At 40.1% G+C, this 16,245-nt stretch overlaps 1 protein-coding gene across 5 annotated transcripts in view; it reads left to right on the top strand.

Annotated features, from left to right (window-relative positions):
• Positions 1-16,245, top strand: part of LOC125283002 (THUMP domain-containing protein 1-like) — a 34,017-nt gene that overhangs the window by 14,051 nt on the left and 3,721 nt on the right. For 3 of the 5 annotated variants that reach the window (XR_008958706.1, XR_008958705.1, XM_057310240.1), the window contains exons 1-4: positions 6,869-7,410; positions 9,300-9,474; positions 10,449-10,697; positions 11,454-11,902. Coding sequence is in view for 3 of the 5 variants with exons in the window: in XM_057310240.1 (XP_057166223.1) it covers positions 7,180-7,410; positions 9,300-9,474; positions 10,449-10,697; positions 11,454-11,875 (1,077 nt within the window). In the remaining 2 variants the exon portion in view is untranslated. Of the gene's footprint in view, positions 1-6,868; positions 7,411-9,299; positions 9,475-10,448; positions 10,698-11,453; positions 15,469-16,245 lie in introns of those variants that run through there. The other 2 variants (XM_057310238.1, XM_057310239.1) reach the window with 1 other exon arrangement.

Genomic DNA, 16,245 nt, shown 5'->3' with positions numbered 1-16,245 from the left:
ATAACGAATCCCTATGTATCCATCACTCTGCTCCAACAATTGTCAACACATGGCCAATTTTGTTTCATTTATACCCCCACCCACTCCTCCCTCTCCTTGCATTACTTGGAACTGTGGAGGATCTCATATGAATTTAGTCACTTCTGCCCACATTTCGGTGCTCCACCTTCACTTATAGGGAGGTGAGAAATTAGCCTAGCTGTGGACCCAGGATGAAGAGAAATACTTCGGTGAGCATCCACATCAAGAAAGCAACAGTTTATTTTAACATAAAAATAATACACGCATATGGATAAAAATAAAAGAGAATGATATAAAAGAGTAGTTACCAAATGTGTTGCAGAACAAGGGTTGGCTTGTGTGTATGCAGGGAAGGGGTAGAATCTATATGTAACTAATTTTTCAAACAGTTCTTAAATCAAAACTTTATTCTTCCTCCCAATTTCTGTTTTCCCCCTGCTGTATCCAATATCCCTTTTCTATCCCTTAGTGACTTCTTGTGATGATCCCACAATTCAATTCACAATCACTTTTAGTTACAAAAGTTTGCCCACTTAAAACTGTTAATCACAAACTCAATGTACATTGCACCTGTTCCCTTCTCCCCAACATAGGCTTGCTCTGTGCTTCTGGGGACCAGCAGTGGACAGGAGCACTGGCCACTCTTCTGCACTCCTCCCACTCTGTCACCTCGAATAAAGACAAATGGCTTGTCTGTCTCCCAGACACCTTTCCCCTTCCCACTTCTAAGCTCTAGATACTCTGTTGTTGGGGTAAGGAGAAAAGACTAGGGCAAGAGGATTTATCATGCTGGCTGTGACTTTAATCCTTTGTTGGGTCTACCTGTTCAAGCCCAGGTACCTCCTAGGAGTCTACTTGACACACAAAGTACTCACACATCTTTAGAACACCGTGTGTTGGGCTGCAGGCCTCTCCTCTGTTGTCTCTCCACCCCATCTTTCTCTCTGTGCTCTGCCATGTGTCTCTATTTCTCTTTCTGGCTCATTTCAACACTTGTCCAGGCAGAAGGGGACATTGTCCCAGGAATGTGATGCCAACGTCTTCTTCCAGGCACCTGTAACCCTTATGAGGGATTCCCTTAGTGTCCTTCTCAGCAAAGGGTGTGAAAGTACTCTCTGCTTTCCCATTACCACGCTTCTGATGTAGGTCCCAAAGCAGAGTGGTGTCAGGTTTGCAGGACCAGTTGAGCCACATTTTCACAAACCAGGTAGAGTTACCTAACTTAGTCTTTTTTGATAGTTCTCTCTTTAGAATGGAAAGGGCAGTGCCTTAATGCCTCTTAATCCTTAGCTTTGGGCTTTAGTTGAGAAATATGAAGAAACACCTGAAGTCTTACTAAGCATCATTTTTATATACATGTAGGATTAAAACATATATATGTTAGTGTATATGTTATGTGTATACTCACATATGGATGTGTGTATTCCCTTTTAAAACATGAATCGGCTTACAGTACGCATACCTTACTGTTTTCCCCTTCATTTTCCAGTGTATCTTATAGATTTTTCCATATTAGCACATTTAGATAAAATAAGGCTTCTCTTGGGTACTGGAAATTAATAAGGGATGGCTGGAGACCCTTTCAAGCGAACTGAGCAACACAAAAAGCCTGGGTCTTCACCTCAACTCTTGTTTGATTATAAATTAACCTCACCAAACCTCCCAATTACCAACAGTCACAACAAAACAGCAGTAGCTAACATTTATTGAATATTTCCATGTGTGATTAGTATGAATTATTTTATTCAATACTCACAATGGCCTATAAGATATATATTATAGCTATTTCCATTTTACAGATGAGGAATATGAGGTTAGAACAGTTAATTTGCCCAAGGTCATAGAGCTAGAAAGTGGTAGAGTCAGTATTTAAACACAAGACTGTCTTGAGACCTAGGAAAGTGGTAGAGTTCGTATTTAAACACAAGACTATCTGACTCTCTTGGGGCACTTGGGTGGCTCAGTCAGTTAAGTGTCTGCCTTCAGCTCAGTTCATGATCCCAGGATCCTGGGATCAGAGCCCCACGTCGGGCTCCCTGCTCAGTGGGGAGTCTGCTTCTTCTTCCCTGCTCTCTCTCTCTCAAATGAAAAAACCAACTCTCTGATTCTCAATGTATATTCTTAATCAATTTGTCTCTGTTCATCTGTACACTGAATGCTGTATTCTCATTGACTTCCCTCCAAGTTTTAATTTAAATATAAATGATTCAGCCTGACCACTCATGTAGATTCTTATGTAGGTCTCATCTGTGCTGAAAGATCCTCTAAACCTCAGTCACCCTGAACTCTTAAACGTGTACTGTACCTACTCTGAAATTTATATTTCTTGCATTTGTACTTTATCCAGTGCTAGGGTTAGGCTTTGGTGGAGTGTGCAGTTCATAGATGATTTCAGTTCCAAATGGATATATTTCTAACTTGTTGAACTGTCCGAAATTCCACCTTTAGGGATCCATTCTAGGAGCACTGACTAAAGTGGAAAGTAAGAGGAGCAGGAGGAGGATCTAGAAGTGGTCAAAGAAGTGGAACTAAATAGTAAAACAATTCAATTTTAACATAGACATAAATTATTTAACCAAATCTCAGAGAAGTAGGAAGGAAGTACCCATGAATCCTCAGGAAAAGTTTTAGGGAGAAAGACTCATGCAGTGTAGGGTATAAAACTGGAAAAGAAAATTGGAGGGAAAGAGATTTATTCACTCTTGCCCTCAAGAACCTATGTCTGTAAAATGCCAAGTTTGCCTTAGAGAAGCATACCTGTCAAAATGAGTCTCCAGCAGTGGTGGGATGAAGCACATTGAGGGACGCTGGGATCAGGAGCTCAGGACACGCAGCAGGGCTGAGCAAAGATGCAGGAGGGAACAAAGAACCAGACCAAATGTGGCTTCCCCACGGATAGACCCAAGTTCACGTGGCTTGAGAGTCAGGCTCCAATCTGGGGCTCAGGCTGTTGGGCATGTTTCCTGTGCAACTTGAGGTGTAATGAAAGTGCATGTGTGGCACAAGTGCTGTGGGCACAGAACCAGTGAAAGGTGTGGGGTGTCATTCAATCAAATGGAAGGCAGGAGCCAGGTGGCAGAGGTAAGGGCATGCAGGTGTTATGTATTTTATCCTATTTCACTTCACACTATATTATTTTTAAAATTTATTTCCCTTCTGGCCTCCTTCCTAGAAGGATTAAATTTTGCTTTCAATAAGTGACACACTGAGATAAGAGATTAGGGGACAAATAATGCATTCAGGGGGTTGGGTTGAGGAATGGATACTAATACCAAAAATACTAGACCTCAGTGAGTCACAACTGAGCCCCAAACCAGCTGTTTTTTAAGTCCACATTGACTGAACTGTGACTATGAACTAAGCACTTGTCATGCCTGATCTTAATGAATTCTCCCAGTAACCCAGAAAATGGGTATTTTATTATTACCTTAATTTAAAAAAATTGGGGGGGGCGCCTGGGTGGCTCTGTTGGTTGAGCATCTGACTCTTGGTTTCAGCTCAGGGCATGATCTCAGGCTTGTGAGACTGAGCCCCATGTTGGGCTCTGCAGTCAGCATGGAGTCTGCTGGAGATTCTCTCCCTCTATCCCTTCTCCCTCATAAATAAATACTTTTTTTTTAAGCTAATAAGGAAATTTGACTTAAAACTTGCTTGGAGTCCCACAGCCAGAACATGGCAGAACTGGGGTTTGAACCTGGTTTGGCTTTAGAATTTGGATTCTTGATTAAACACATAATACCAACTCTGAGGGTGGCAGGTGTAGAAAAATCAAGTCAGCAGGTGACCAGGGTTACTGTGTCAAGACATCTATCCCCTGAAAATGCTGGGTAACAAGAGAATAAGGCAGGAAATGCTGGGTGGATAGTGCAGTCAGAACACAAGCAAAATCTATGAGTGTCTGCTGTTTGTGTTCAGGACCAGGATGGATTCCGTCCTCAACATACAAGTAGAAACTACATGGCAGTAACTTTTAAGGTTAGGAAGAGAAAGGGAAAGAGAATTTAGAATGTCTTAAACCATTCCTCCATTCCTTCCTTAAACCATTACAAGCCATATCACAGAGCCCTTGGTGCCCAGTGATAGACACCAGACCACTGACCATGACTGGTAACCGAAGGAGGTGAAAGTTCACATGACTAGAAACTTTACACAAATGTGTTTCCAGCATTGTCAGGGAAATCTCTCTCTTAATTCCTAGCTTCTTTTTTAGCTCCTATGGTGGGGCTTTATGTGATCTGGATTTGGTATACTTCCCTTCTTAACAGCATGAGTCTTAACCTTTTTCCTTTACTGAACATTTTTTGGGGTTGAGTTCAAATGTTCAGTAGCATTTTTTGAGTACTTACTATAGACCAGGCACTACGCTAGGCACTGAACATGAAAAGAAAAATAAGAACGAGTTTCAGTCAGCTCTATGCCTGTAAATACCACCAGCAATGCCAGCATAATGAAACTGTTCTTCATAATCAGCTGAGGACCTCCAGAACTCTATGCTATGAAATTTCCATTCTGAAAAGTAAAGGCTGTACTGATTATATAGATGGAAGAAAAAATAAGATGATGACAAGATTTTTGGAAATAGTGGTAGATCCAGGGTTAGAACCAAAGATTAGTGACTATTATTTCAGTGCCCCTGTGCAATTTTAGATTCCCTCTTTTAGAATTTCTTTGAACTCAAATCTGGCAGCAACTCTGTGTCTGAGGAGTAGCTGCAGGTGAGTACGGGGAGCACTTTTGAAGCTGCTAAAGTTATGGATAAAAAGACCCCAGAGAAAGCAGTGTGAAACACTTACAGAAGCCAACATTCTTGGTTGTAAGTAATATTGAAACGTATTCCGGCACATTTAGGCTAGAAAGGTACTTATTGGAATCCTGTGGGAAGCTGACAGAATTATAGGGAAGGCTGAAGGAACAGGTGCCAAGGATGGCTGGGGGAGCTAGGAGGCTGCAACTAGATCATTGTTCTAGAAAGTCTGGCACTGCCACCACTTCTGGAGTGGCTGCAAAGCTGTTGATACTGGATTTGGGATGCCGCTGCCGTTGGCGGGATGAATTCTGAACAGGCACTGCCTCTTTACCCATTTGCTTCCAATTCTCAGTCCCAGACAGAAGCATCCAGTTGATGAAGCTGTGGTGATGTGCTCACTTTACAGGGTGGGAAGAAGGGATACCTGAGATTTCAAGCTTCCATGATGCAAGGTGGGCCTGCTTTCCACTCAGATTTATCCAAAGATGGATTCTACCTCCTTCTACAGAAGGGGGTTCATTTATTGAGCAAACAAAAACAATAAATGTCAACCATAATGTAGACAAAAACTCAAGAGGAAGTAGTCATAGGTGGTTATTGTATGTGTTCTACCCCAGTCTTCCCCTGTTGGTGACAGAATCTCATTATTTCTCTACCTTCGCCCCTAGAGTAACAGTATTAAATAAAGACATTGGAAAACACTTCCTCAGATTCCATTTCTTATGAAATCGCTTCCATATTTGGCCAGAAGGGGGCACCCTGAAAGGGAGATTAATGTTTTCCATTTGTCCTCTGCAGTGTGGAATAGGGCAGTTAACACCTAGCACTAATCAGGAACAGTAGTATTAATATTAGTAATTTAAGGGAAAGAACCTCAGGAAAGATACGGTTATACAAAGAATATGTATATACACACACATACATATATATGTATATATACAACTATACACATACATATACATACGTGCTTACATATACATATAATGAAGAAAAAAACCAGTTAACCATCAAGTTCAACATCAGGCTAATTACTTTTCCTCTTTCTAGTATTTTGTTGTTTCACACATAACAATTAAATCTCAGAATGTGAGATTGAAATATCTAGGTCAGCAAAATGCACAGTGTTCCTGCCTTTGCTCACCAAAGCAATACACTGTCAAAGGCAGAACACCAACACAAGGGATTTATAAAGTTCAAGTTGACTTTTAATTGCATGAAATATAAGGAGCTGGATTCCTGACTTTCGGGTATGGGGGATATTATGATGTTAACTATGAAGGGGTTGCTTACCTATCCGGACTAATAAGTGCATTCTTAAACATTTTGGGGGACAGATAAGAAGAAAAGAAAATAGCAAGATATATTTCATTGGAGAAAAGAATATGAATACTTCCCCTTACTAGTAGCAAAAATTCTTTTATATGTATATGGATTTCTAGACTATTACTTCATATCAGCATTACTTTGTCATGGGAGTCACAAGAATGTCAATTAGAGAGACGCAGGCTCTTTATTCTGACTTTTTTATTCTTTATTTCTGACTTTCTGCTACCATCCACTCCACAACCAAGTGCACTTGGAACCATAATTCACCAAAATGTCACTTGTTATAACATCGGCGTCAAACAAAAGTATGTGAAGAAATTGATACAGACAATATCTTGGGTATGAATGGAAATATATTTTACAAGTTAAAATGTTCCCGTAGTGACAATTTAATGCTAAGAAGTTTGTCCAGGTTTCCCTGTATTTTATATTTCTCATTCTGGTAATCAAGTCTCTGACTTAGGAGTTCCTTATACTTTCTGTCCTTTCTTTGTACCTCTGGGGGGGTCCTTCAACAGGAGTACTAAAGTCTATTGATTATGCACATTCCACCAGGAGCAAAAAGTAAGTAGAATAGGTTTGGAAGGCCCCCAGTGACTTCTAAGAAACATTGGCCTAGAAGGACAAGATGTATATGAAGTGTCTTGCTTTGCCAACCTTAGTATTTAATAGGTCCATAACTAGCACATAGGTACTTAATAAACATTAACTGAAGGAATCAGAGAATATGAATGGTAAATGAAACCGTTCTTTACAAGTACTATCTACATCCAGTTGGAGGCCAGCATGTACGTTTACAGAGCGGCTCCACCCAAAGGCCGCTTTCCCAGGAACTCCAGAGAGCACGGGCTGGTGAGCAGTAAGAAGTGCCCGTCAACCGTCGCGAGAGGCGGGCCTCGCACCACCTCCCCACAGCCTGCCACCTACCGGCTCTAGGACCCCGCGCAGCACCGGCTGGAACTTGGAGGCGGGACTAGGGGAGGCCGTCGCGCACGCATGACGTAAGCCAGCTCGCGCCGGCAGAGGCGAGGAAGCCGGGAATAGTGGAGAAACACGTTTCTCGCTAGCCTCCGTTCTCACGCGCCATGTTGACCCCCGTCCAGCAGCCTCCTCAGTCTAGCGGCGGAAAGCGCAAAGGCAAAACTCAATATGTGCAGGCCAAGCGGGCTCGGCGCTGCGACGGCGGCGGGCCCCGGCAGCTGGAACCCGGGCTACAGGGTATTCTCATTACCTGCAACATGAACGAGCGCAAGTGCGTGGAGGAGGCCTACAGCCTGCTCAACGAATACGGCGACGACATGTATGGGCCGGAAAAGGTACGCGCCCGGGAGAGTGCAAGCAGCCTTTGAGTAGTGAGGGAATGCTGCAAGGCCGGCTTTCTCGTACGCGTGCGCGCGTTTTGTGGCCGAGCTGGCTAAGGGGTGTGGCCTCGCCTGTGTTGCCGCCTCTTTGCCATATCTGGGTTGCAGACCCCTGCCGGGTCGTGTGCTTGAAAAACTAGGAGCTTTGGGGTTCCCCCCATTAGTAATCATAGTGGTTCCTATTTATAGGTTGATTCTGCGGTCCACGTGTTGTGTTTCTGAAGCTCTCAAACGTTTACTACTAGACTTGTGAAGTAATGTAGACCAGAACACTGAAGCGCAAGTTGGTTAAGTAAACGGTCCAAGTTCGTAAGGGAAACTTAATTTGTCCTCGTAGTTTTTGCCATATCTTACCACGACTTTTACACCATGGTTGTAATGATGTTTGTCCTAAGCAGTGTCTGAAATAGTGGATTTAGTACTAGTGCTAGTTATTTTTCAAATGCGCATGTAAATACACTTTAAAAAGTAAAAGCTTTTGTACTCATACCACCTAAAACCTAATTTTCCCATCACAGTTTGGAAATCGTTATAGTCTTGGCTTAGGATCTGGACTAATACATACACAAACACCTCAATGAATTAAAAGGGGGAGGATAATACAGTGAGGATTTGGGTTCAAGTTCCATTATTTACTAGTTTTAGGGCTTGGTCATGGGCGTATTATTTCATTTTGCTGAGCTAAATAAAAAAGAAAAATGATAATGTACTGAATGTTGGCCTAAAAGTTGCTTATGTATATAAAATACATACTGGCATAAAGGTTCCATAAATGTGTATAATTATTAATTAGTGCATGTCTTGCAGACTAATAATGGTGGGGCAGAGAACTGCACAGCAAGTGAGTTCCCTGTTAACACTGGTACTTTGATAAAATTCTTTACTGTTTCTGTTCCCTGTTCCTTAGTAGACTAGAGGTAAGGGGTTTTTTATGCCATAACTCTTTGGTCTAGTTGATGTAGTTTTTTAATGTAGGTAAGGTCCAGAGCTGACAGCCAAGAAAGAATTCTTGAGGCGTTATTGGTGCAAATAGTGGTTTTACTAAAGCAGGGGGACAGGACCTGTGGGCAGGAGTTGCTGCACGGGGGCTGTGAGGGGTGACTGATTATATACTTGGGAGTTGAGGGGAGGTAAGGGAAAAGGGAGGTTTTCAAAAGAGCTTTTGTATGCTAAAGAGGACCTACAAGATTAGAGACCTTGCCTTTATCGAGTTAGGGTTTTTCCCCTCTAGTAAAGCGTTAATAGTAAGACAGTTGGGAGTTTCCTTCTGGAAGTTAAGTTATTGATAAGAATGCTTTTTTTCTGGTAAATCACTCAGACATTTTGTAAACCAAGGGAGACTCATGTCTTGTTGTATTGCGATCTCTGTTAGTTAACCATTTGTTTTTCCTTCCCTTAGCTTTAGGGCAGCCAGGAGTGCCTGAGATTTGTCACACATATCCCACCTGGGTGGGGGCTGGGGTTTGTGGGGTGTCAGCTTGGGCTTTGTCCTCTGTCTGCCTTCTGCTCCCTCATCATAATCTCACCAAAAGGAGATGGTCTTATTAGGCACAAAGATACCTAGTGATAGGATTAAGGTCTGTCTTGAATTAATTCATCTGGTGAGCACATTACCCTGTGTCCCAGAATGTTAAGATGTTTTTGAAAACATTTTCAAATTCTGTGTGCCAGTCTGAGGGAACTCCCTTTTTCCTCCACATTTTGTAGGAAGCGATGTGTCAGTTTCTTAATAAAAAGCTTTATTGTCAGTATTGATCCATCTGCCACTGGAGAGTTCACATAGGTAGTTAATTATCCTTTTAACTTGAGCTATTTTTGCGTTTCTGCTCATCTGTTTCATGCAGTTTATGGACAAAGATCAGCATCCCTCTGGAAGTGAGGGAGAAGATGATGATATGGAGGCTGCCTTGAAGAAAGAAGTTGGTGACATTAAAGCATCAACAGAGATGAAGCTAAGAAGATTCCAGTCAGTGGAGAGTGGAGCAAATAATGTAGTCTTCATCAGGACACTTGGAATAGGTATGTCTGACTAATAAACCTTAAGATTATTAAGCCTATAATATCTGGACATCTCCTTGCCTCAGAACACTGCCTACAAAATGGCTTGATGGTTATGGTTCAGTTAATCATTTGATTGATCTTTTCCACACTGTTCTAGCACTAGACATACGGAAAGGTAGAATGGGTGGTGAACGTCACATTGGCTTAAGAGTGGAAACCTGGCTTTGCCATTTTCTTTGTAACTTTAGGTGAGACAAGAGTACATACTTTGTTTAAGAGGAGCAGCTGCTCTTCAGTGCCAGCCAATTTGGAATGGCTCCAGCCATCTGGAATGTAGTCCTGTAGGGCTAGATCTTCTGGTTTTTCAAAAGAAGTTGGAAATTTGAAGAAGTTCTAGATTTTTAATGCTGTTAACTAATTTAAAAGTATTGAAAACACTGAGTGGCCCCAAACAGACTTGTAGGTAGTGAGGATGGCTGAAGGACCATTTCATGATCTTGTGTAATTCATGGTTTTGGGGCTTCTCTGAGTTCTGAGATCTAGATTATTGTACAAACTTAACTAGTGGATGAATTAAATCTTTTAAAGTGACTTGCAGGTTTTTTTGTTTTGTAAAAAAGTGTACTGTTTAATGTTACATTTGTAGTTGCTATTGTTATAAGAAAGTAGTATGGTGGTGTTGGACAAATGAGACATCACAAAAATGTTAACTCCAGTGTCTTCATGAACGATTGTTTTTAGTGAAAGCAGTAACAATGCTGAAGAGTTAACATATTAGATATAGTAATAATCATCATAGGCAGTGGAGAAAGTTGGAAAAAATGTTTGATTAGACTTATTAATATTCATTATGGTAATTTCTTCTATACTGTTGATGTGGGTCACTGCCAATGACAATTCATTTTAGAGAGTTTGAAGAGGTTCTAAAATGCCCGAGAGTTTATATTCTTAACTTGTTTGCTTTGTGCTGACTCTTTTATTTTTTCCTTTAGAACCTGAGAAATTGGTACATCATATTCTCCAGGGTATGTACAAAACCAAAAAGAAGAAGACTCGGGTTATTCTACATATGTTACCCATTTCAGGCACATGCAAGGCTTTCTTAGAAGATATGAAAAAATATGCAGAAACATTTTTGGAACCCTGGTTTAAAGCTCCAAACAAAGGGACATTTCAGATTGTGTATAAATCTCGAAATAACAGTCACACGAATAGAGAAGAAGTTATCAAAGAATTGGCAGGTATGTTTTTTTTAGTAATTTTACATTAGTATGCAATACTAAATACTTATTCTTGATTTTATGGTTTTTTTGGTTTTTTTTTTTTTTTACAACTTAAGGCTTTTATTTTTGGGTGTAAAAGAAGTATATTAAAATGTCCTTAAAATAGGGGTGCCTCGCTGGCTTAGCAAGCAGAGCATGTGACTCTTGGTCCCAGGGTTGTGAGTTCAAGCCTCACGTTGGGGGCAGAGATTATTAAAAAAAAAAAAAAATCCTTAAAATAATATCAAACCTAACAGATTGTGATATGTTGGATATGAGACTTTCTGGTAGGTAGATATGAAATCTTCCACATCAAGATTGAATTTTCTTTGGGAAAAAAGTACTCTGATTAAATGTCTCAGGATTTCATTTTTATTTATTTATTGAAAGCGTTCACAGAATTTTTTTAAAAGATTTGTTTATTTATTAGTGTGACAGCACGAGCTGGGAGTGGGGGGAGAAGGAGAGGGATTCAAGCAGACTCCCACTGAGCAGAGAGCCCGATATGGGGCTCAGTTCCAGGACCCTGAGATCATGACCTGAGCCAAAGGCAGACACTTAACCAACTGAGCCACCCAGGGGCCCAGAGAATTTGATTGAGGTCCATGTAGAAGAGTAGACTAGTATATATATTGATTTAGAAAGTCCCAAACGGAAAGATGAAAGATTGTATTTGTATCTGTCAAGCTTCATGGCATCCTTCTCCCTCTAAGTGTTTCCCTCTTCTTGTTACAGGAATAGTAGGCAGCCTCAATTCGGAAAATAAAGTGGATCTTACCAATCCACAGTACACAGTGGTAGTAGAAATCATTAAAGCTGTCTGTTGCCTGAGTGTTGTGAAAGATTATATGTTGTTCAGAAAATATAATCTCCAGGAGGTGGTGAAGAGTGCTAAGGACCCATCACAACTTAACCCAAAGCAGCCAGTGCAAGCAGGAAATGGGAAAGAAGCTAAATTGGAATCTGGTGACAAATCAAGTCAACATGACCCAGTAGAAGGAAAAAATAACCAGCAGGTGGTACCAGAAAATAATGAGGAACTGGGGCAGATAAAACCAAGATCTGAGACACAGGTGGTGAATGACGGAGGAGCTAAACCTGAACTTGAAAGTCAAGTCACAGAAAGATCTGAGTCGAATGAAAATGACATCTCATAAGAAAAAAAAATTCATTTGGTGTTGCAGGTGGGTTTCTCAGATGGTGTTCGGTGAGATATTGCTAGGATTCCGTATAAAATTGTGACTAAAAATATATTGTTTTTGACCTTTCTGCACTGCATAATGCTGACCTCACAATAGTGAACAGTGATTGAGCAGCCCCATTAACAGTTCTGTTGGAGATCTTTTCAGCCCCCTGTGCCAGGTACAGTTAGGCCCACATGCATTTGGTTGAGCTAGGAGAAGCTGTGGATAATGATGGACACTTTCGTGGTGGGGAGGGTGGAAGGAAGATAATGTTGGCCTTTCCTTCCTGATTACCTTCCCCAGCCTCCCCTTCTGCGCTGCCATCTGACTTATGGGAGCAAACAAACTCTAAAAGAGAAACACATAGGGACATTTTCATTCTAAGGAAGGAATTTTTATGTGTTGCAACTCAGCTGTCCCTTCCCACTTTGTTGTAAACATTGCAAAAACATGGGTCTTACAGATTTAGAATTGAATTGTTTTTATGAACCTTTCTATTTTTTGCGATTATGTTAGTTATTATGCCAGTTATATTTTACTAACATTTGTTACAAATCTGATGGTCCAGTGCTGCAATTTTTGAAGGCATGGTGTGAGATAGAAGAGGACCATTCTAGACATAGAACTATAGACATTGCTGATAAGGTTAGTGATGAAGAATTAGTCTTCTGAGTTTCTTCAGTATGCCAGTGCAACAAGAAACACAAATTCTTTCTTTATAGTGAAAGCTACTTTTCAGTGGTCTTATATGGACTTAAATCCAAGCTATTTTATTGCATTATATATTGTCGGTGGAATGCAACTTACAAACCTAGCATTTGCTCCAGCAATTGTAACTATAAATCATAACCATTTGATGAGTAAAGATGTTCGTTATTTTAAATGGCATCTGGAATATCAAAACAGTGAAGTTTTGTTTTAAAAATCACATTCAGGGGCACCCTGGCTGGCTTAGTCTGTACAGCATGAGACTGTTGATCTCGGGGTGGTAGGTTCAAGCCCCGTGTTGGGTGTAGAGGTTACTTAAAAATAAAATCTTAAAAAAATAAAAAATCACATTCAGTGAAAGGTTTAGGAAGCAAATTATTTAGTAACAGCACTTATACTAGGAAAAGAAAATTTCACATAGTCGGTAAGAATCTAGTACCAACATAATGTTAAAATGCTAGGGCAAAGGGGCGCCTGGGTGGCACAGCGGTTAAGCGCCTGCCTTTGGCTCAGGGCGTGATCCCGGTGTTCTGGGATCGAGCCCCACATCAGGCTCCTCTGCTGGGAGCCTGCTCTTCCTCTCCCACTCCCCCTGCTTGTGTTCCCTCTCTCGCTGGCTGTCTCTATCTCTGTCAAATAAATAAATAAAATCTTTAAAAAAAAAAAATGCTAGGGCAAGAAACAGTACGAGAAATTGAAAAGCCTTCACTTTCAGTTTAATAACTTATGCCACCTGATGCTAACGAGGTTTGTGTAATTAACTGAAAAGCAGCAGCTTCTTTGTTTGGGTTGATGCGTTAGCAGTTCACGAATATTTGTCATACTGGAGCCTTAGTAAGATTGGTAAATGATGATGAAATTCAAGAAAGCTTTTTCTGCTGTGAGGAGCCTCTCAAAACAAAGGCAGTATAAATTTATATCTGAAGACTGAAGGTCTGCCATCCGTACTCCTGGTGCTCATCAGTTTTGCTGATTTTGGTAAAAGAAAATCTGATGTTGATGTTACAGCACACCGGTTTCTTCACAGAGAGGTGCTGATATAAAACACTTGGAGATGAAATGGAGAAAGTTCTGGATAATGCTGCAGAAATTGTTAACTTTATTAAAGACCCATTTATACAAGAATGTTTAAAAAAACAAACGAAACAAAACTAAAGTCTGAACAAAGGGCACATAAATCTACATACAGAAATCCAGTGGATTGTCAGAGGAAGAGTTCTCAACAGGATATTTGAGTTGAAAGGTGAATTGCTAGAGTACACACAAGGAGCTACTAGGCCAGATTTTGCTGAGTGCTTTGGAGATGAAGGATGGCTACAAAAACTAGGCTATTTAGTAGACATTTTTCTTCACATGAACAAATAAAACAAGTTTCTGCAAGGTCCTGGATAAAATATGTTTTCTTGAAAGTGATAAGATTCTCAGATTAAAAAGAAACAGTCTCTTTGGAACTATCACTTTGCCAAACTTTTGAAATGTTTCCACAGCCCTTGGGCTTGAGAATGAAGAAAAGATAGCAACAAGTCTGAAGCCTTTACTAAAACTCTCCATGAAGAACTGCAACGCCAAATTAAATGGCATTTTCCCTCCTTTTCCTAAAACTGGTGTATGACTGGGTGAGGAACCTCTTCTCTGAATCTCAGCCTGAGATTTTCCCCAGAAGAAAAAGAACTCTGTGAGTCATAGTCTGATAGTTCTGGGTTTCCGTGAAGTAAGAATATCCTTAACTTAGTGCTCACACTCCCATGCAATGAGGGTTCCCTTAATTTGGAAGTTTTTTCAAGGTTTCCTCCAGGGTAAAACAACAGAAAAAAGCTGAAGAGACAGACACCAAAGAGGGCTGCATATTAAGTCCATATTGAGAATAAATATTAAGAGGCTGTGAAAGTCACTTTTGGACATAGGTTTACTAAGTTTTGAAAAGTTCAGTAGTATTATAAATGTTGAGTCTTCCTGCACCAATGTCTGTGTTTATTTAATGGCTAGGGAATATGGGAATATATTTTTATCCTCCTAAAGTAGTGGTCCAGACTAGAAGGATTTGGGGGAGGGGTAAAGGCTATGGACTGGACCTTGGTAATGCAGATGAGGCTGGAACTTTCTTCTAGATCTTAGGTATTTGAGTGTTGAGGTCATCTTGAAAGGATGATAAGAGCATTTTAAGTGTCATTTGCATGAACAGGGAGGATAGGATTTTGGTGCCTTCATCAGACTTGCTCCAAGACAAAGATACTTTTATTTTGATAGTGCAAGACTCTGGGACTCTGGGAATAAAGTTGGCCATACATACGCTTTTCGAATATTTAACTCTGCAAAACTGGATTCCTTTTGCTTTGTGGAAGCTGCTACTCTACAGAAAGATTTTGATTTAGTAGTTTGTTTTTAATCTTGTGTTTATTCGTATTTGGTAAGACCTGAGTGCAACAAAAGCTATTCTTCCCCAGCTGTGAAGCACTGTGTTCTGTTGGAATCTGAATTCATTCATTGATGTATTTTCAGGTTTCCCAACTTTATTGTCGTTGACATTTGAGCATGTTGTTTTATAAGTGACAAGATTCCAGGGTGGGAATTGAGTGATTTTTTTCTTTTCTTTTCTTTTCTTTCCTTTTTTTTTTTTTTTTTTTTTAAAGTTATGTCAGTTAAAAAAAAACTCCAGTGTTGTGGTTTAGTAAACTTGTTTTGCTCTGTGGAGGAAAGTGTGTTAAACTTGGTATCTTGAAACATGTTTGTTTAAGGTTAAACATGATTTCTAAATGTTGTTTTTACTTGTATTTTGCTTTTGGTATGGCCAAATTTTTAGCTTGTTTTTCATAGTTACTGATATTTTCAGAAAAATCAAAATAAATTTGTTCCCTAAAGATTGGTGTTCTGTGCTTTTTCTTCCTGCCTTTTAGTAAATCTCTGGCTTTATAATAGATATCTCATAAAAGATACTTACATGCCAAATTATGTATCAAAAATCATGTACATTGTCCTAAAAAAGTACAGATATAAAACTTTTAATAATTGCTCTTGATTAATTACTCTTAAGTAATCCAAACTTTAGATATTTTACAGTGAACTTGCTTCAAAAGGAGGTATAGGGGTGCCTGGGTGGCTCAGTTGGTGAAGCGTCCAACTCTTGATTTCAGCTTGGGTCTTGGTATCAGGGTTGTGAGCTCAAGCCCCATGTTGGGCTCTGCTCAGTGGGGAGTCTGCTTGGGATTCTCTCTCTCTTCCTCTGCCCCCCCCCACTCTAAAATAAATAAATCTTTTTAAAAAAGATATAGTAATACAGTACTTAATTAAATTCACTTACTGGTTTTGAATTATTTATGTTCCTTATTTTAAAGTTAGTATTTTAATTCACTCTATTTTTTTTTAAAGCAGGCTTCACACCTATCATATAGAGCCCAGCGTGGGGCTTGAACTCATGATCCTGAGATCAAGACCTGAGTGGAGATGAGGAGTCAGATGCTTAACCGACTGAGCCACTCAGGCACCCCTTTAATTCACTTTAAAGAACTAGTAATATAAGATGTTAGGCAGAAGAAATTCTGTATTGAACACTCCTTAGAATAGTTTTAAACTTTATTTTGAGTTAATCAGACCCAAGATAAATTCATTGTCCACTGTGCTTTTCTAAGTAATCATGT

This window comes from Ursus arctos, unplaced genomic scaffold (assembly GCF_023065955.2).
Source record: "Ursus arctos isolate Adak ecotype North America unplaced genomic scaffold, UrsArc2.0 scaffold_117, whole genome shotgun sequence".
Lineage (NCBI taxonomy): Eukaryota > Metazoa > Chordata > Mammalia > Carnivora > Ursidae > Ursus > Ursus arctos.
Note: the sequence above shows the minus strand (reverse complement) of the source record. Positions and strands in the feature narration are given on the sequence as shown.